At 41.5% G+C, this 21,475-nt stretch overlaps 1 protein-coding gene and 1 long non-coding RNA gene across 4 annotated transcripts in view; one reads left to right on the plus strand and one right to left on the minus strand.

Moving 5' to 3' along the window:
* Positions 1 to 7,232: 7,232 nt before the first annotated feature.
* LOC119010741 lies at positions 7,233 to 11,330 on the minus strand. The gene is made up of 3 exons (XR_005072048.1): positions 11,202 to 11,330; positions 10,460 to 10,574; positions 7,233 to 7,417 (listed from the first exon to the last, which is right to left on the minus strand). It is a non-coding gene; the product is annotated as an uncharacterized LOC119010741 (long non-coding RNA).
* The window catches only part of egfra (epidermal growth factor receptor a (erythroblastic leukemia viral (v-erb-b) oncogene homolog, avian)), a 46,217-nt gene continuing 32,019 nt past the window's right edge, over positions 7,278 to 21,475 (plus strand). Inside the window, exon 1 of one of the 3 annotated variants that reach the window (XM_037083134.1) lies at positions 7,278 to 7,433. In XM_037083134.1, the coding sequence (XP_036939029.1) occupies positions 7,313 to 7,433 (121 nt within the window). In that variant the 5' untranslated portion in view covers positions 7,278 to 7,312. The other 2 variants (XM_037083136.1, XM_037083135.1) reach the window with 2 other exon arrangements.

Genomic DNA, 21,475 nt, shown 5'->3' on the forward strand with positions numbered 1-21,475 from the left:
GACACATTTTGTGGCTTGGCAGTTTTTTTTCATGACCCCAGTCCAATGTTTGAAAAAAAAAAAAAAAAAGATCTGCAGCCAGTTTGTTAACGGACAGTCCTCTGATCCCTTTTATTCCCACTTGTGAGTGACTCAGAGGTTCCTGTAGTCGAGGCCACTTTCCCACCGCTGATTTGAATGGATGTGACGGAAGGAACCACACGTTACCAAAGGAGATTCGTGGCACAGTGAATGCCTGGCAATGTAGACCTTCGCCCCAACTGTGCCACCAAACCACTTCAGTGAACTCAAAGGCAGAGATCGGTGATGTCACCCTAATGAGATTAAACTCTCCTGACCCTCACGGTTGATTATTATTCTGATCGGGACACATTTTGAGCCTGTTGCCCACATTTTCTCCAGATGACTCAGGACCAAAGAGCATTCAGCACCTACAGCACTTTGCACCTGAAGCAGAAACCATGAGGGCCCCTTTAAGATCCTCAAAAACATGATGAATGTATCTCTAATAGTTATTCTTATAGGAATAAACAGGTATAATGACCTTCATATCTTTTATCTTAGAATTTTATTTTTCACACTAGCACAGCCTTAATGAACCAAGACCTTGAAGACCTTAAAACTTGTGGACAGCCTGATGTACTCAGACTTGCAGACTCAGTATCTTCTCTGAAAGGAAAAGTTCACCCAAAGGTTCAAATGTAGTTACTATCAATTCACCCACGTGTTGACGGAAAGTCCGGTGATGTTTCATAGTCCACAAAACATTTCTGGAGCTTCTGAAGCGTCATCCTGAACCACTGAAGCAGATGGACTTTGTATTAAAATGTAAAGGGTGCACACTAACACTTTTAGCTTAGCAGCTACAATGAAGATTTTTGCTTGAGAAAATGGCTTAAATAACGTAAGTTTGAGAATCAGTTTGGGATCTCGGGGCTTCCAGAGCCTTGGATTATACTGGACGAGCTGTATGGAGCCAGTTTATGTTTTTGAAGGTCGTTTTTAGCACCAGTCTTCTTCTGCTGTTTTGCCGTGAAGCTCCACACATCTTTTTGTGGACTATGACACTTCACTGGACTCTCCATCTGCATGAGCGTGAGTAGAAAATGACCAAATTTAAATTTTTTGGGTCAGTTTTTCCTTTAGGGCGCTCCTTTACCGAAAGCTTTTCTGTAATTCGTCATTAACAAGCAAACATTAGCGCATCACCATACACGTGTGTATTGGTATTTTATTAATCCTTTTCCCACGTTTCATTCTCACCATGGGATCAATATGTTCACTTGATTTTTCTTATTGTTTTACTGTTTTTTTTTTAAAAAAAGAACTGGAGGATTTTGAGGTGCATTATGGATAACTTGTTATATGTCATTTCGCTTGCCACACACAGCACATTTAAAACCAAAGTGGCCAAATTACCTTTCAAACCAGAACACACGCACACAAACCGCAAGGAAATCAATCGCATCACTCATAACTGCAAACAAGGTGTTCCATGTTATGAAACAGGATGTGACTTGTTCAGAGTGTAGACAGAGGATTCCTATTGGATTAAAACAGGTTCATTCATTTACTTTGGGGTGTTTACTGTGTAATCCAATGGGTTGCCATGGAGACCACATGCTCTGGCAAGCGAACAATGGCTCGGAGCCAAAACACCAGGGGCCTCACCAGGAAACTGTAAAACACAGAGAATAAGACGTGCACGTGTTTTATCGCTTTTCAAACTCTCTCTCTCTCTCTCTCTCTCTCTCTCTCTCTCTCTCTCTCTCTCTCTCTCTCTGTGCGTCCACTCAAACATATAAATATTTGTCTTCACTATTTAAGTTTAGCTGAAGGAAAATTTGCTTTGGGGGGGCAGATGGCGGGATACAAGGTAATCTCACTGGCTTCTCTAATTAAAGCTAATTAATTGGTACTTGACAGTGTGTTCTGAGCGCCTGGGGCTTTTTCAGCCATACCGCTGAAAACAGGATTTAGGAAGCTATTATTCAAGCTTTTATGGATACAGCCACATCTAATCCAATCTTATCTCACATGTCAAAGATACGGCAGCCCAGACGGACGCCCAGAATAGAGCAGAGATTCACGTCAAGGACATCTGAAATTGAACATCTAACTTTTTACATCAATTCTGGAAATCACTCAGTGTAACCCACAATTCAGTAGAAGTGTGCCAAAGGTGTTGTCCTTATTCAGGCACCAACATTCGTCGTATTATTAGTCCATCTGGGCAATAATTAAATTCTTAAATCACAGAAAGATTTAAGCAATATAAATAGTGTTGAGTGTAGTTTAAGAGACATAAAGTACATGTTAACCTTAGAAAAGCAACAAGAAGCTTAATAAAGGTGAGTAAACAGGGAGGCCATTAATTATTTGGACCTGTTTTTATGTAAGGTTGGTACAAATATTGGTAGTTTTCTTTGGGGTTGTTTCTCATGTTGCATTTTTCGCTGTTCCTGTGCCTCCTATCTCTCCTGTCTAATAGGGTAAAATGTCTGGTTTGTCATGTTGCAACATCTGTCTACAACCTCATTCCCTCCACCCCTCCCTCTGTCCTCCATGCACAACTCAAACACGGGTGATATTTCAAATCAGAATAAAAATGCTGGTGGCAAAGTTGGCGAAATAGGGAATAAAATCTAACAAAGACAACAAAGGGTCCGTATTAAAGGACTGGATTTAACTTCGACACGTTCTTTGTTGGCGGTTTGCTTTTGTTATCATGAGCATTGTTCTTTTTGGTCTTGTTTCTCTCACAAGATCTGACGTATACACAAACTGTTTGTAACACTGACTTAATGCATTGATTAGTGTTATAGAGCAGTCTCTAGAGGAGTTTTTAGACATGTCTTTATGTCAATTTATTCATTGTCATTAACAAAAAAAGGCAATGTTAATATGCATTTTAAAAATCCTTACAAGGGCATTATGGTTTCACCTGTGTCTTTTTTCTTGTCAGTTGGTTTGTCAGCAGGATTAAATCAAATCTGCAGAACGGAATCCGACTAAACTTGGATGGAGGTTGAGTCGTGGCTCAGAATAGACCCCATTAACTTTTCAAAAGGGAAAGATCGAGGACATTTTTCTCACTTTATATTTTGAAAGTGACCTTTTTTGTTAATTTCTATCCAGTGCATGGATCTGGATGAAAAAATAAGGTGCATGTGAGTGAAAGGAGACTGTTGGGTATTGGTGGAAGTACGTGCTCTACTGATTACGCTTAAATGCAAAGCGTTACCGCTGACAGTGTCCACTCATTGGACCTGTTGCCTTCTTTGCTTCTTTTCAAACACTTCACCCTCGAGATCTCATTTATCACACTTTTTCAGAAATCACAATATTCTCTTTGCTGAGATTCATTTTCAGATCTGTCTCTCAGCTATAGTGTGATGTTGGTATGGGTGTATGCAGCAGATGTTTTGCGCCTTTGAGTGACAGTGAGTCCTATATTATCCCATATGTTGTGCTCATGCTTTCTTGCGTCTGCTGCACGGTCCCGTCCATATAATGTACAAGACTTTCCAAATGATTATGTTGCTTGTGGGGGCTGGTACTTAAAAAAAAAATGCAATGAGATATTCTTGGTCCATCTGTGCCCTGTCATGCAGATCAAACTTAAGACCTTCGGGATAACGAGTCATCTCCCCTCACGGCACGGTCGCATGACCTTTCTGCCTCACTGGACGGCTTAATAAGACTCCTTGTGTGAACATTACCCTTTAAGAAAGTGTGTTTCACGTTGTTTGGCTTTTACAGTACCCGAAAGAATTTGAGACTCAGATATGAGCTGCAATAACTCACACATGCTGAGAGTATTGCAAGGTAGGACATGTAGTTACTTCACCAGGCAGTATCTGTCATCCCGTGCTCTTTCACACACTTTCCTCTTTCCTCTCCGGCTCTGCTCCTTTTCTTACTCTCTCTTTTGAATCCCTTGTGGTCTGGCCATTATTCTGTGTTTGTTTAGTGTTTCTGCTTGGCTGACAGACAACTCTGGTGTAAGGCTCCGGGAAGGCCTGTGCAAAATGCACAGAGCCTCAGGACAGCGATGGATGGTGATATGTAGTGCCGTAACAACAGGGACTTCTTTCTTTGTTTCTCTAGAACATTTCATAACTGAGACGTTGGCCAGTGTTGTAGAAATCGGCCGCTGGTTAGCAGCCAACGGGATTTCTTTACTTTTTCTTTTCTTTTAGCAAGCTTCCATTGTGGCTTCATATGTGGCAAACCTTGGTTCCAAAACATTTAAAAAAAACAGCCCGGAGTCAGATTCAAATAGATGACCTTGATGTGAAGCTGAAATTTGGTTTTCACTAGAAGTAAAACTAAAATGTTTGACCTCTCCTGATTCTTTTTATGACTCTTGGACCATTCGAAAGTGTATAACCTTGAAAAGGGACAATAACTTTCTTATTCAGCGGTGCTCCTTAACTGCCGGAATAAATGTTGGCATACTGTGCCCAAGAAAAATGGATATGTTTCCATTTTAATTCTGTACCTCTCAATTTTCAGTTGTACGTTGTGGCCATGCTGTGCCTATGGTCTCGTTAGGTTCGAACACAAAAATCCACGTGGTTAGGGTTAGGGAAAAAAAATGTCTTTGGCTTTTGTTGCAACCCAGTTGCCAAGAGAAAATAATGGCAGTTTTCATTTGACTGCGTCATCGCCTATATTTACCATGCTGACATCTCTACAGACTTTTTGACCCACCAACCCAAAGCGTCAGTATTTGATGAGTTGTGAATGAGACTCAAAAATCAACTATCTTACAAACTGGGCCTTTAAAGAGAGTTTTTTTTTAAAACTTGGGCATCTCCAGCTGTCTTTGAGGCACCCAAAAACAGGTATCTTAGGCCTATATGATATTTTCCTAACCCTATTAATGTGTTTTTTGTGCCTATATTTAACCAGATCATTGATTCAGCAGGACCGCCTGCCTTCACTTGCCATTTCCCCTTCAACATACTGAAATGACAAAGACCATGCATGTTTTTTTCTGTTTCCCAATGAACTTTCGAGCAGTCAGACTGTCGGTTGCATCACATCCACAGCGCACTGCCAGAGCAGAGCTGTGCTGTCCCATGTGAAACGTTAGCCTCACATTAGGTAATTTCTCCTCGAGGAAAATGGGCGTAATTTCACCCAACACAATAACCTCTTCCTCCAACAGTACAACCAAAGACGATTTGCCGAGCCATTAGGCTGCGGTAATGAAATAAACACCAGTGTGAAAAATGATTTCTATCACTCCTGTCCTCATAGAGTCTGATCTGTGCACAACAACAAACACATTTAAGCAGCTTGACATCCAATTAGACTCGGCTCCGATCAGACAGGCGCTCTGTCAACAGTCTAGACGTTTTTTGTCCTTTCAACCCCAGTATGACAGCTGTACCGAGGACTGTCTTTCAAACATGCATGTCTAGGAATAAATAAGGTTGCTGGGGTTGGTGTAAGAGGCTGAATTTAATGAAACCTCTGGAAGTTGGTTCTGACATCCCCGGATGAGTCATCATCTACCTTTTCTCTCGCTTTCCATATCTCGATGTTCACCTGAAATAGCTTCATGGACACCAAAACCTCTGACACTTTCTGTCAAATGATAGAAATGTGTAAATACATCTGTAAATCATGGAGAGATGCACCTATACCAACTCTGATACTGTACTTGTTATCTGACAAACAGGACGATATAATTCATATCTTCCAGCTCAGTCTAGCTCTTATACCTATGGTAACTTAAGACTCACTCTAAACTACAACTGAGCATTTAAAAGAAAATGAAACTATGGTAAATACACTTAACATACATATATATATATATATATATATATATATATATATATATATATATATATATATATATATATATATATATATATATATATATATATATATATATATATAAAGTATATCTATTGAGCTCAGTCTTGCTCTTGCACATCCATATAAGTTGTTGGTTTGACACTTATTACCATATATTTATGTGTGTGTGTGTGTGTGTGTATATATATATATATATATATATATATATATATATATATATATATATATATATATATATATATATATATATATATATATATATATATATAAAAATACATGAGGTTGATCAGACTTGTCTTTGTGAGTTTATAATGTTGGAGCATTTGCAAATGGAAGCCATGTGCGAACAAAGCCGTTGTAGAAAAGAGGCACAGAAAAAAGGAAACATGAGTACTTGAGGTGTCACACAGCGAGTGTGGCAGCTTGTTTGGAGGCACACTGGTGGCACCCGTGGTTGCTGAGGTCACACAGGTGTCACCGTCTAACAGATCTAAAAACTGTGGCGGAGTGCTTGCACAGCAGACATTTCAATCAGAACAATGAAAAAAAATATGAATCTCAACATCGAAAACAAAAACACAAACAAGTCTCATCTGCAGGGCTGCAGTTACCTGCAGTGAGGGAATATAAGTACTGTACTAGTACAATTTTAGATACACGTATTTGAGTATTTTTTTTTTTTTACCTGCCACTACACTTCAATGTCATGACATTTAGTTACTAGTAACTTTGCAGACTACAACACTGCACCCGAGCCTGTTTTACCAGTTTTAAATTGATGTGTTTTACCAGCAATATAAATGATTTTAAAAAATTATGATTGTGATGATCTAAGAAATGCTGAAGACTGGATACAACAACAGTGTAGTTTATGCCTTTTACTTCTTTTCACCCCTGTATCAAAACTAACTGATTTTAAGGAAGCAGATTCAAGCCTTAATCTGCAGCTACTTCTGATGCTTTAGTTTGTTTGTTTCCTACATGAGGTTTATGATGCTTTTTTTATGACTCACTGGGGGCAGCTGTAACAATAGTTTTCACCTGTGGGCTTTGTTTTTTTATTTATTTATTTATTTTAAAGTGAATGTTGTAGTTATTTTAACATAAATGACCATTTCCAGAAAAAAAGAAGACGACGGTTAACATCCACACACACACACACACACACACACACTCTTGTGTGTTTTTTCCTCGTCTTTTGTCCTGCCTCTACCTGAGCAGCCCGAGAGGCGCATCTGTCCTCCCTCCTGCTGACGTCAGAGCAGCAGTAGTGCGTCCTCTCGCTCCACGAGCTCGGGACTGCTGGAGATATCTAGCGAGGAGGAGGAGCTGTCAAAGTTTGTTCCCAGAGAAGGACAAACTCTTTCACCTAACGAGAGAAGGAAAACCTACACATTTCCTCTTTTTAGTTTTTTCTTTTCTTTTTTTTTTAGTTTTTCCGTGAAGCTCCCACAAAGCGGAATATCGCCGTTGGAATGGAATGACACCTTCCCTCCTGGAGGCTTCAGAAACAACGATGGCACCCCGATTTGCGAAGTGGATCGGTCTCACCTCTCTGCTCTGCCTCTGCCTGGGCTGCTGTGCTCTGGCGGAAAGGAAAGGTATGTCAGGGAGCTGTTAAAACTACATGTACGTGGCTGACTTGGGGCTGTTTTTTTGTGTTGCCGAGCGGGCTTTTCGCTTTCCGCTTTCCATAAATCTCACAGAAAAAAAAAAAAAAGAAATCACGCACTGCTCTGGGAAGAAAAAAAAGCCGCAGAGAAACTTGATCCAGCGTGGGAGAAAAAAAAACAAGTTTCTCACTGGCTCTGCTCGATGTGACCCCGGTTCAGTCTAACGTCCAGCCGGTCTTCAGTGCCTTGATCGGGAAACACATGGCGCGTTTAAGTTGAGGAAAAGTTGTGTTTGATTGGGCCAGTTAGGGGGAAAAAAAACAAACAAAACAAAACTAGTGCAAATACGCATCTGAGCCACATCCTGTGCGAGACTGACACCGAAGTACGCAAATATGCACTGCATTTTGGGGATGATGCTTCAGGGGATGTGGATTGTGCAATCCTACTACGTACTTTAATTCCAAGCCTCGTTGTGTGTGACTGTTTTGTCTGCGATGATTTCGTCTCAAGTGCCTGACAGCGTTTGACCCAGTTGTAGGTAAATTTAGAAGTGAAAACAGGGCGATGCTGTCACCTTGAAACACATTAAAGCTCATTTGAATGCTAAAAAAAAAGTGCTCACACTAAAAATCTTACATTTATGTCTCACGCTGCCATGTTTGCACTTTTCAGATGCTTTGGCTGCTTTGGTTTTAGGGAACATCCTTAAAACTTCTGCCTCAAAGCGAATCAGATCAAAATGTGTTAACAGTCGCCTTTATCCTACTTAAGAAAGTATGAAGAAGCAGACAGTCTGGTGAAGTGAGGGCCGATGAAAAGTATGAAAAATAGCGCTGAGGTGGCAGGAACAGGTCTCTTGGTTTTCTTTTTTCTTTCTTTTGGCCCTGAAGTAAAGGTCAACAAATGTTTTTTTTGTGTGTGTGTGTGTGTGTTTTGACTGTCACTTCAATGCTTTCCTGCCACCCTCCACACATTTTCTTTCAATAGCTGAGATTTCCATCTTTAAATAAACACCTCGCTGGAAGGCCAAAGTGATATTTGACACAGATATGAAGCACGGGAATGACCTCTGCTTCCCAAGCGGTTAAGGTAGATACAAACTCAGATTCAATATATTCCACATGCTGTGGGAGTGACTCAGAACCACACCAGGGCCAGATGTCAGTGAGGGGGGGGGGGGGGAGAAAGTGACCAGAAGTATCACTTTACTCCCTAATGGCTTCAAACTTCCTATTCTCATGAATCATGATTGTCCACGCTGCTGTTCCTCCTTATAAACTGATAAGCGGGGCGTGCTCAGTGCCAGCGAGCCCACGTGCGAGTTGCATCTTTCCCCGTCCGCTCTTGACGAGCAACAAGCAGTGCCGCTCTTCCAGAGAACCATAACAAATCAAAAGTGTTTGCGAGCCAAGAAATACAAGAGTCCCTAAACATTTCCGGGGCCGCTAAACAAACCTGACAGTGCGCATTTCACGCAGCAGCGAGTCTCCCACAGTAAATAAGGATTTTTAAGATTTTTCATTGAGACCAGAGGAGATTAGAAATGAGCAGCTGTAGTGATAGTCATGGTGTGCAGAAACAATGTGCTTTTAATTGCTGTTCTTCCTTTTTTTTTTTTTTTTTTTTTGGATCTGATTTCCTTGTTCATGGAAGAGGGAGCTTCACCATATGGTCTGACAGTTTCAGTTGTTGTTGTTGTTGTTGTGCTTTTGGCCAGAGGCTAACGCAGATGTTTCAATCTCTGTGGCACATGCTGATCTCCGAGCGCTGTGTCCGGTAATTTGTCCAAGAACTTGATGTGAACAAGATGTCCAACACCAGCTAAGTATCTTCCTGAATCATCACTCCGAAAAAGTCAAGTGACAAGATGCTCGGATGTGTGGTTTGTTTTTACATCTTGACAGACATGTTCATTTTTTTGGTTATTGATTGAAGATAGAGTAGCTGGAGGCTGTCACATGTGATCCTGGGGTTGGGCCATGCAGTTTGCAGTCGGCTTATTCATTAACTCAGAATAAATCTTTAGTAAAAACATACAGACTGCTCAGAAATACTTTGTTTAACCCGCAGAGGTCGAGGGCGAACAGTAACTGCTGTTTGTTAAAGGTTCCTAAGTGACAGAAATGTTGGATAAACAGTGATATTTGATCATGTGAGATACGTTTAGAGCTACTACTCTTATCTTGACATATAAGCAAGCTACACAACGTATTGCTGAGAAGTCATTGTTCCAAGTAGGGCTGCAACTTACGATTGTTTTCATTACCTATAGTCTATAAATGCTCAGTACAGTTTCCCAGAGTCCAAAGTGACGTCTTCACTTTGCTCCTTTGGTCCGACCAATAGTCCAAAGCCCCCCCAAACTCTTCATTTACTGTCATAAATGATGAAGATTTTGGATTGGATTTTGAAAATGTTGCAGAAATTGACATTAGGCAACTTTTTTTTTGTAAACCAGACGTGTCATTATCCTGTCTAACAGAATCATAAAGGAGTACTGATGCTTACTGAATATGACCGTGTCTCAACCTAAATTAAGGGACACTGTAACTTTCTCTTAAAATAAGCATAACTGAAATGCACTGTATACAGTAATATAACATTGCTTTCCATTGAAAACCAAGTATTTACAAGATTTCCCAACAAACACAGAGAAAAGCAGCCTGGATCTAAGCTCTGTGACAATGCATTTCTGAGATAATCCAAAGGGGTTTGAAAGGCTTTTATAAGAATTAAGAAGAAGGATAATTTTCTCAGCCTGTAAAGGAGCATGTAATCCTTCGACTTATTTTTAAAAATCTGCTAAACTGGGAGATACATGTTTGTTTGTTTTTTTTTTTAAGGGAAGGACAACTGATCAATCTACGTGTCTGTCTGACATGAAGCTGTTTGTGTTGCTAGGATGCGGGAACATCTGGTCAGCCGTTGACACCAAAGTGGCAAAAGATGTTGGGAGTTCGAGGAAAACTTGAAACTGACGGCGATTGAAAGAGTGAAAAATCATTGCTCACTGTTCCGTGTTTGGGCTTTTCACTTGGAACATGCTGAGAAATGTTGTTTTTAACCATACATGGATCATCGTGGCGAAGAGAGCGAGCACTTCAGTGTCTCTTTAAACAGTCCTCCCTAAGAACACAGATAACATTGAGAAACTATTAGTGGAGTGAAACACACCAACACACACACTAATATTAATCATTTTTCAACTGACAGTCAGTGCAAGCCCCCTCGTCTGATTAGCAACTGTAACCAGGCAGGCAGATTTCTCCACATGTTGGAACAGCGAGCATCAGGCTGTGGTTAGAGTGATTTAAATAGCTTGAAGTGTCATGTCTTTCTTTTCAGCCTGAAAACAACAAGTGAACTGTATGGAACAGAGTAAACTGTGTGTTTATTAGCTCTGACATAAGGCACATTAGTCCCTAACTATATTAGTTTGTCGGGTCAAAAGAAAAAAAAGCCCAGTTTCATGTTAACACAACCAATGTGTTGTGTTTCTCTGCTGCTCCAGAGAGAGCTTCAGGTCTACCAAAACAACTGCTTAGTCCCTGAAGGGGCTGCGTGTACGAACTGGCTACCTGTAGAATTCATACACTCAACAAATCGTATCACCGGGAACTTTGGGTGAGAAACAAGGAACTGCACATGTCCCTCCCGGCCAAACTAAACTAGCTAAACATATAAGCACACTCAGTAACTTTTTACAATTAGATACCCTTTTAAGCTACATAGCTAACATTAGCAGCTGTTTACCTAACAGTCTGGAGGGAATGTTCTCCCTGTCATACTTAAGAGTATGTCGCCAAGAGCTGGATCCAGCGGTGGCAAGCAGCGCTAATGCTACCTCTCGTTTTGATATTTCTATCGTAGTGTCTTACCGGGAGCGGATGGTGAAATTAATCCCTTGGGGAAGTGACTCACTATTGCCTCTTGAGGTAAGAAGTGGTATCACAAGACAGGAGGGGCCGAGGCTAGCTGGTTAGCATGCTAACATCAGTGTATCTGGCAGATATTTGTTTTAAACTAAATAGCTTATATATAGGTACAAGAAACAGCCTACAAGGTAGGATCTTACTATATATATATTATATTTGGACTGACTTCTCTCTTTCTTTGTTTCTTTGTTTCTTTTGTTTCTCAATGTTAGCTTAACTAGCTATCTACTGCCAATAAAATATGCTAGCAACAGACGCCATTTCAGCTTGAAAAGTTGACGCTCACTGGCTAGAAATGAAAAACCTGCTTAGGTGTTCTTTGGCCTGTAATCAAAGTCTCATTGTTTCAAAATTTACTAGGAATGTTTAGTGGTAGATTGCTTGTCATTTTCACTGTAAACTGTGTGTCAGTCAGAAAAAAAGTAAAGCAGCAGTAATGAACAGTAACTTTATTAATAATACGACTTACTTGCAGTAACCTTTAACAGTTGGCAAAGTATGAAAAAAAACAACTGCACCTAATGATATCAAACTTATGTTTGCCTATCAAAGGTATAGATTAACGATCATACTGGGGAAGTTTCTTTACCAGGTGGACATTTAACCCACCGATAGTTGCGGTCCTGTCAGAAGACATGAAGGCCTTTTGGAAACGAATGTGAGATTTGATAATGCACCTGGCAACGAGCAGCCTCCCCCACAGGAAGCCCACCTGTCAGTCCATCGTTCAGCGCCAGCCTGCCTGGATGTGATGGCTTCTGTGGGAGTCAGACAGGACCTGCTGAATAATAGAAAACGCTCCTCGTCCCGCGCGCTGGCATGCTCAGTTTATTAACTGTCATCATCTGCGAGGAGGTTGTAAATAATGCCCACAGCTGCACCCAGCAGCCAGCCACAAGTAATAACTGTGGTGATTTATTTCCCACGTGAAATGCTAAATGGCCTCAGAATCAATTGGACACCTTCTGTTTGTGACTGGAGATGTACCGTAGAGGTGATGATTGCATTTTTTTATTGGAGGCAGAAATATTCCTAAACTCTTCTGCCAGAGCACAGATATGAGGTGAATGTGCCTGAGATCCCCAATAACCTGGGCTGTGAGTTAACCTGTGAAAGATCAAACTAATCTCAGGGGCATGTCGACGGATAAACCCTTAATCCCTAATGCGAGGCTTGCTTTGGGCAGAGGATAACCGGCTTATATCAATATGCTTTTTCAGAGTTAATGAGTTATTCAAGTTCTTGACAGAATGAGATCGGAAGATAATACATATACACATATATATATATATATCTACACAGCATATAGGTGAGGTCCGGCTTCCTCATTTAAATGTGCTTGCACACCTGCAAAAGTTGAGCTGAATCATGACAAAATTTCACTCCTGCGGTGCGTTTCTGCATCCTGAGTAAGTGCTTTTCCCTCTGCGTTGTGTTGGATATATAACAAGCCAGCTTCCCTCATCAGTCATCTGGTTTTTTTTTTTCCATTACTTTCAGAAAACCATGCCTTTTCTTTTCATTAAAGCCCACTCTCTGGGATTAGATGGATGGCGGTAGTGAAATATAGGTTATGATCCTGTGTAATCCTAGAATCTCCAGTTTTAAGGTCCTGAGTGGCCGTCATGCTACTACTACTGCTGCTGCCACTGCTGTGTCTCTGACGGTCCTCTGACAACCTTCCCAGACTCCCATCTGCTGCAGACATTGTCGGAAATACGGCTTTCTGGTCCGGGGCCGTGGGAGCAGGAGGATAAAGCTTTGATAAACTGTGGCCATGTCTGAGTGGTGGAGATTTTTTGAGAGTTGCTAGCGAGGTGTAGGATTTTGGTTTCAGTCTGGGACAATGGTGCCTCTGTGGAGGGGCAGGTTATCTGGCAGTGCTGATACTTTTGTAGAGCAACCGAGATCTGTGGTGTGCAGCAGACGCACCCGAGGCTAAACGTGTGTGTCATCGAGGGGGGAATACAGAAGTGAAGCTGCTTTTGTTCTTCTTCTTACTTTTAACCATAAAAGACACCTCTGAATACAGTAAATCTATTGTGCTGTGCTAAAAATCAGGCAGTGCTGCGGCTCTGGAGCCATTAGATGCGTTTCTGGCTTTTCAGTCTAAACAAACCACAAGCAGTTACGTTTTACGTATTGCTCTGATGTCTGACTTTGATTCTTAATAAGTTCAGGAATACTACTTGCCACATGTCTGATTTTAATTATTGAAAGCTCTTCTTGTAGCCTCCCGCTCAGAGTAAACTAGTGTTTATTGTGTCGCAGCCTCCAGTTTGTATACATCCAGTGAGAGACCAGAAAGTGAGTGGATGTGGTTACTCATTGAACTGATTTGCTTCCTTTGTTTGTACATGGTAACAAAGTGATCCGCTGCGTTTATGGCCTTTCCATGATTCGCTGGCCTTGAACGGAGTCTCCAGTGGAAAGAGACCCAGGAATTCAGGCCGGGAAAAAAAAAACGGCCTCACGCTATCTCGCCATCTCATCAGGTGCAGTGTTGTGTTAAAAGGGAAGAAAGGCAACAGCTTCAATTGAGTTATTAAGCCCGTCTGTGAAGGTTTATTGAGGGAGTGTTGAGGAGTGGTCATAATTTTGTAGGATTTCATTCGTCTCCCTGTTGGAGTAACGTTTTCAAACCCTGTCTGATGGAGAAAATGACCTTATCCCTTGGAAAATCATGACTCAACAATATACAGAAAAACAATATATTTATAAATCCATAATGTTTTTTCTAGGTGTGTCTCTTAAAGGGGCTCTATGTAACAATTTGTCGCAATTTACATGAATTGATCACTCTTATTAGTGGCTGTATATGAGCAGATTGTAACGTGACATGAAAAATTAGACTTTCACCATCTCTTTTGCTTACCTGTACAAGCCTGTGGATGAGTTGTATGAATTCTTCATCATGGATTTCATGAATTTTGATGGTCAATTATCAAAATAATTGGCAATGTGTTTTACAGTTGTCACCTTTCTATTTAGCATTGTCACTCTATTGAGACAACGTGCCCTTGGGCTTGGTCGTAGGAATTGATTGATTGCTAGTTGAACCTTTCTTTAACACACACCATTGGGAAACAGTTGGCATATCTGAAAAGCTCAATGGGCTTTGTACCTGCATTTATATCTAAAGGTTAGAACAAAAATGCATTGTCATTGGTGTTTGGTGTTATTTGATAATAATAATCTGAATAACTGTAATATTTTCAGTATGCACATCCGTATACGAGTGATTGTTCACAGATCTTCAGAAAGATAGTGCAGAATCTATCTACTTTTAGCTCAATATGGGTTAGAATAAACAAAATAATGTCTTTTGGTTGGCTGGTTTATGTTTGCCAGTGTACTGCACACATCCTTTTTACTTGTGTGCCAGTTGCAGCACCTGGAACATTTCCTATCAGTTAATTTCTGTTGTGAATGAATTAGATGTTTATCATTTACGTTTGACAAAGCAGTTTCTAAATGTGTCCTGTCAGGCTGGAGCTGCTGAAACAGTAAGTCAGCTCTAGCTGTGAAGGTAAAGATGGAAAGTGGGCACCAGCTGAACATGTTTCCATCCTGGAGACTTTCAGCTTGGATGAAAACCATCACTCTAACCCGATCATGAGAATTTTGCAGCTCAGTTGAGCTCAGGAGAATGGTGAACTGGGATAGTCTGAGGCCTTTTTTTCTTTGCACATAAATAAAGTGGGGACATTTGTATTCAGAGCTGAGCCCTACGGATTTCCGTGTCACAATGCAAATGTAAGAGATGTCAGTGAGATGGACGGGGTGGTGCACGGATTAAAGAAAGAAAGAGGGGCGAAAAACAGAAAAGTTGAGGAGACAAACAAACATCAGAAGGACGGGGTGAGATCTTTGACTTTGGTGTTAGTACCCCTTGATTAAGCTCTCATCAAAGAGGCCTCGAGCTGTTCTCTCTGGTTGTTCTGTTGCCTCACTCTGACATCTAAATCGGAGATGAGAGTCTCTCACTACTCTCCCGAAGACCTCCCATAGGTGTGGCGTCTTCCCTAATGACCTATGGGTCATTCCGAGGAGCAACGTTTCAAACAGTGCTTGCCCAAAAAAGGAATCCCCCACAGGGAGGGGAACAATAGCCTCACGAAAACAAATCTCCGTCATAGAATATAGCAGAAGAAAGCATTGGTTTGAAGGGTGGCGGCTCTGAAACTTGCTTCCCTAAAAGTATTTAGCGTCTTCCTGTGTGGTCCATTGGCCTAATAAACTTAATGGTGTATCTGAAGCTGTGACTCACAGTTGGTGGTTTGGACTTTGTGGCACATTTTGGTGAATTTATCCAATCTTTTGTAAATGAATTCCTGCATTTGTGGAAAAAAGAAAAAGTGTGGACGGAGATCCAGGATGTTTAATTTGTAATTCCCTTTGCAGTGTAAATAGGGGGGCTTCCTGGCTCACATCCTGATTAAAAAGGATGTTGGAACTCTTTAACAGCATTACCTGGAGGATTAGGCCATTTTCCAGTAGTTTGCATTGGCTCTTGAGTAGCCTTTCGCTTTAAGCTTTGGCTTTTTCCACACTTACACTGTAAACAACTGAAAACATGTGATGTCTGCATTATTTTGCAGTCTGCTTCCTGCAGTTTGTTCAAATCATAGACTTTTATCTAGTTCAAATTATTTATGGCTCTCAAGGTAATCCTGATCAGGGCTGTCTGATAGTTGTCATTGCTGCACGACTTATGAAAAAGCGTGTTTTCCTTTTTCTTTTCACAGTGTGATTAAGGCATTACACGCTTCACTGCAAGGGTGTGGTAGAGTGTCATTCAGGACCTACAGGATGTTACTTTCCAGTATTTATTGGAAAGGTTGCCAGCAGTGGCGAGTAATGACTAGTCAAATAGAAACAGAGTGGGCTTTGCCTTGTTTGGTCTTTGTGGATTCTGCCATAAACTGTGCATGTTATCAGTTTTGTCTTGCTTTCAGCTGCACTTGGAAACTTTTTTGCAGGAAAGACGTCCTCACTAGGAAAGTAAACATCTACAGACATGCTGAAGAACTTGTTAACTGATACCTGTATTGCCTCCAGGTTCCTCTTGGTCTCGACCCCATGTCACATCTTTGAATGTGCCCGGTATTGACAAGTTGCAGAGTGCACAACCTGAATTCTCAAACTACAGTGTGCTGTTTGTGGTGAGCCTCGTGAGACATGAGTGTCTCCTGCAGAAAATGTTAATAAGGCTGAAAATTAGCCAATATACATACATAGTGGGTGGGTTGCAGGAATCCAAATAAGATAATGAGAGCACACGCATGAGTGAGAAACTCACACAAAGAAAATGGAAAGTGCACAAGATAGATTAATTCTCCTCCAGCCCCTGTGGCTCACTTGTAGACCAAACTTGAATGAATGTCTTTTTGCCTGCAGAAACCCCAAGTCTTTGAACAAAAGGTTCTTTATTCAGGACTTTGTTGTAGTCTTTGACACAAGGCTTATCTGTCTTCCTTGACCTTAACTTGCCGTGTAGACATGACTTTACAGCCCTGTGTCAACAGTGAGGAGAAAGGCATCCCTGTCGGCTCAAAGTTATGAAGACTGTTAGCTAAAAGGCTTCGCTTAGTCTGTTTTGGAGCTTTATTTTGAATTAGGGAATCAAATACTTTATACAAATATCATAAGAGAAAATACAGAAAGCTTATGCCTCAAAATGGTATCAAGGCTTAAGAGTCTGCAGCCATGCTAGAGGCTCTGCGAGGCTATACATAGGCACAGCAGTTCTTCATTCACCATTTTAGTTTAGCATGATAGCATGTTAACATGGTTACTGTAGTAAAGACACTAACATTTGCTTATCAGCACTCTTGGAATCTATCAACTACTTTTTGAGGATGATTTAGCTTTTGGGGATAACAGCCAGTGTTTCAGGGCTTTATGTGTATGCAGCCGATACCTGGCTTATAGATACCAAATGTCAATGTCTTTATTCATTGTTAACATTCCGATTAGTAACTTGATACGCAAGAATGGAGTTTAAGTTGAGAGACAACTCTTAAATTAAAGCTAAACAATGGCCGACAGGTTTCAAGCTTGCATTTTGGCCATTTTGTTTCGCCACCTTTGCTATTCAACTGCTGCATGAACCCAAAGTCCGCCCAAACGTGTTTGGTCAGTGCTACTGCTCAGACTACAAACAGACTATGAATACCTGCAAACCAGAATGCCTACAATGCCAAAACCTTGTCACTTACCTACATAGTCTGCATTCGTATGCTAAACTATTAGCACTAAACAAAAAAATTTTTTGCAATTTTAAGCTCCAATCCAACCAGCAGAGGTTCATTATATGAATGAAAACTTGCTTAGGGATCATCAAAGTCAATAAGATCCATCCTCCGGGCACAACTGATCTGATCTGCAACAAAGTCTGTTGTAATCTTGTTGTTATTGTAGTTTGGCCAAAGTGGTCCACCAACCAGTAATCAGCATACCCACATTACCATTCCAAGAGCCAAGTCACTAGAGTGGCTAAAAAAGTGTTTTATCAACGCTTCATCTGGCGTTTGTCTCTAACCATGAGAACTGAGTGACAAAAGGACACCAATGAGTAATCTTCTTACACATCAGTGAAGTATAATTCTGGCAAGCAAATAACAGACGTCTTCCTCATGACATAGCATTGTCTGAGTTACGACAACAATGATGATAGTGCTCCTGGCAGGGTAGAGCAGAGTGTAGGGTGTGTTAGAGCTGGAAAAGAAGATGTCAGCCGTTCTCTCGCCACGGTTCCAGCTTTTTACAGGCCAACATCACCTCTCTGGGATTTCATCAGCCTCGTAAAACATATTTCAGCCTGGCCTTTTATAGATGAGACGACAGCATTGTTCATAATATTGTAGTGGTGGCAAGGCTCAGCTACAGAGTTGATCTGTGATTTGTTTAACTCCCGGAGCACTAAAACATAATGCGCTCTGAACACAACATGCCTTCTGTAGTACCTTTTTCTAATTGCCTAGTAAGTTTCAACGGCACCAATGCTTCGTTGAGCTCAGAATTAATTTCCTGGTGGGACTTTGAGCGGAACATCTTCATTACCGCATGTTTTTATAATTGAAGCCAGAGGCCTGTAAAAACGAAGGAATTCTGCTTGCTTCACTTGCAATGTTTCCCTCCATAAAAAGGCTGGAATTGACCCTCTCGCAAGATTGCCCAATAAACCGCTGGTGGAGGCCATATATTATAAGTATTCCCGTGCACTGTGTCATATTACGGCCCCATGACACTTAAAGCATGACTGATAAATGATCAATATCTACTACCCTCCTTTCATTTTCATAACAAACCACTTCAGCTTGATAGTGGCTAGGTGGAAATGGGTTCCCTGATAGAAATACCCTGGAGTGCGTTGTTGGACTTGTGCCAGGCAGTAAGGATTAGCCCTGTGGACCTGCAGTCCTGTATATCCACTACATCAACAACCTCTTCCTGAGCTGATTAGACGACAGTCTGAGATTTTTTTTAATATGTATCCACATGTTTAGCCTTTATCCTGGTATTATTTGAATAATCAAGCCCCCGTAAGATTACCAGGAGATCAAAATCTAATTGGGTTTTTGGGTCAAAGGATGTGTAAACAACCCAGTGAACTTTATTCCTTTAAACGGTCAAGCAGAAGGTATTTGAAATACTTCAGAAAGGGGAAATTGTCTTTTCCTTTTGTTCTTATTGTTATTCTGGCTTGGTGAGGCAGCATTTTGGATAGTTTTTATGTGATGATGTCTTTTGCTTCCAGGAAATAAAGTCATCTAAAGTGTCCAAGAGTTACGAATGCTTGGCACCTGCTCTTCATTTTGAAAAACATCCGACATGAGTTCCAAGATTTTGAGCTGGAAACGTCATTACATCTGCTGCGCTGGTCCTAACTGACTAAACAGTCTCAGCGAGAGGTCCATTTAGGAGCTCCTTCTGGAGCTTTTGATTGTTTCATACAATCTTCCTCACAGAATTAATTTGCCAAGTTGTTGAGGAGTGTTAGGAACTCTCATTTCAATCTTTTCGGGCCCTTTGAGGACCTCTCGACAATGTTGGCTTAGAAGTTGAATTTGAATTTGTGACCATGTAGCTGACATAACAGTTTCAACACAAGGGCCCTTTAGTAGCTGTTCTGAAGCTTTTGATCATTTCATACAATCTTCCTCAGAGAATGAATTTGCCAAGTTGTCGAGGAATGGTAGATGTTCCAATTCCATTATCTGGGCACATTGAGCACCTCTTGGCTTGAAATTTAAGTTTATAAATTTAATTTGTGGCCAAGTAGTGAACAAAACAACCTCACCATGAGGTCCATTTCCTAGCTGTTCTGGAGCCCAGTTGCCCCAATCCCCCTTGTTTTGAGCACTGGAAGGACTTCTCATCCATTTGGCTTAGAAATTGAGATTACAAGTTTATTTTTGACTTTGGAAACAGAAGTTGATAAAACACTTGAGAACAGCTCCCAAATATGGACGTATGATGAGATTATTTGCCAACTTCCAAGGCCAAGAGTAAACTCTTCATCGTGGCTGCACATGTGTAATATAAACCAATGTCTCACCCCATTATTAAGGCAATTATTGCATTAAAGTTAGTTATATTTGCTGTCTGCAGTTCAACTGAAAATGAGAGGAAGGAAGACAATTGCTGTGTTTTTGTTTTTGTTTTTCCCCCTGGGTCAGACATAGGAAAACGATTACGTTGGAAAGATGTTGAATCCTGGCTTGTCCACTCTTTGGAGTAGTCATAAGAGTTCGTTGTGTGCATATCTCTGAGCCAGGGCCCTTGTGTTCAGCAGTGTGGCTGATAGCGAGAAAAAGGTCTAGTCTGCCAAGTCTGATGCCTTTGATGACTGATGTAAAGCAGCCAGGCCTTACGTTGTGCAAAAGCCCCTCTGTGTGTCTGCAGTGAGGGGGCGGCCTTGAAACAACCACCCTCCGCAGTCATAATCATCTTAAACAAGCTAGCGCATTGTTTCGGAGCTTTGTTAACCATGTGTGATGTGCCTTTTTTTTCTCTTTTTGTCAGGAACAGGATGACGCCCCGCACGTTAACAATGGGTGAAATCCGAGCCGTGGGCCAGTGGGAGAGGTGTCTGATGACAAACTTGCACCGCTTTCTGTCAGTCGCTGCCGTTTGCGCTATTTCAGTGGCGATAACGCTGTTTTGAAAACACACTGAAGATCATAACCGAGCACTCTGGGGCCCCGAGTACTTGGCAGTGGCACCCCGTTGCATAGCAGACATTTCAGTTTGATGTGTCATGAGGAAGACATTGCTAAGTTCTGCCCAGCTTTTCCTGTGCAAATTAAATTGGTCATGCTTTCAGCGAGTACAACGCAACATGTAACAAGATACCCTTACGCCGCGATGAAAAATTATGAGAGCTTCTCGGCTGTACAAACCAATTTCCCGAGCTCCGTTTGTCCCTGACTCTTGACCTCAGCCAGCGTGGATGAGGAAGAAACTACTCATCAGTGGGTTTAAAGGCCTGCTGATGTGTAAAGCAGAGGTTGAAATAGTGAGTAAGGGCTGAGCAACAGAGTAGAGATTGCTAACTGAAACCCCGGGGCATTTGGAGAATATTCCTTTTATGGGGTCTCTCTCTGCGAAGGCTCGAGCGGCGCAGAGTTGCTGGAGACATGACTAAGGCAGTAACGGAGTTGTTGGCAGGCAACACTGCGAAACAGCGGTCAGACCTACATAGAAATGAGCCTGTCAGCAATCGGGGCTAAAAATAAGAAACCCTTAAGCAGAAAAGGCTGCCTCAAAGAGCGTCTATCTCCTTTGTTTAGATGAAGTGAGGAGTCCAGTGAGTGAGAGTTATCTGTCCTGTCTGCTCGCTCCGACCTGAGCCTGCTGCTCAGCGCTGGGAATGCTTTAAACCAACAGGGGATTCCCGAGTCACAGCTGCTTTCTCTTGCTGGAATGATGTGTGAAATGTGTGGGTTTCTTCGCTTGTGGTTGTTGTTTTTCTTTCACTCTTTCTTTGCCTTTCTTCCTCCGCTCTTCTTTTCCAGGCATGGCTTAGTGATGGTCGGTCGGTCGGTCGGTCGGGGGGGTGGGGGGGCATTGGGCTGTGAGTTAGCG

Source organism: Acanthopagrus latus, chromosome 21, assembly GCF_904848185.1.
Source record: "Acanthopagrus latus isolate v.2019 chromosome 21, fAcaLat1.1, whole genome shotgun sequence".
Classification (NCBI taxonomy): Eukaryota; Metazoa; Chordata; class Actinopteri; order Spariformes; family Sparidae; genus Acanthopagrus; species Acanthopagrus latus.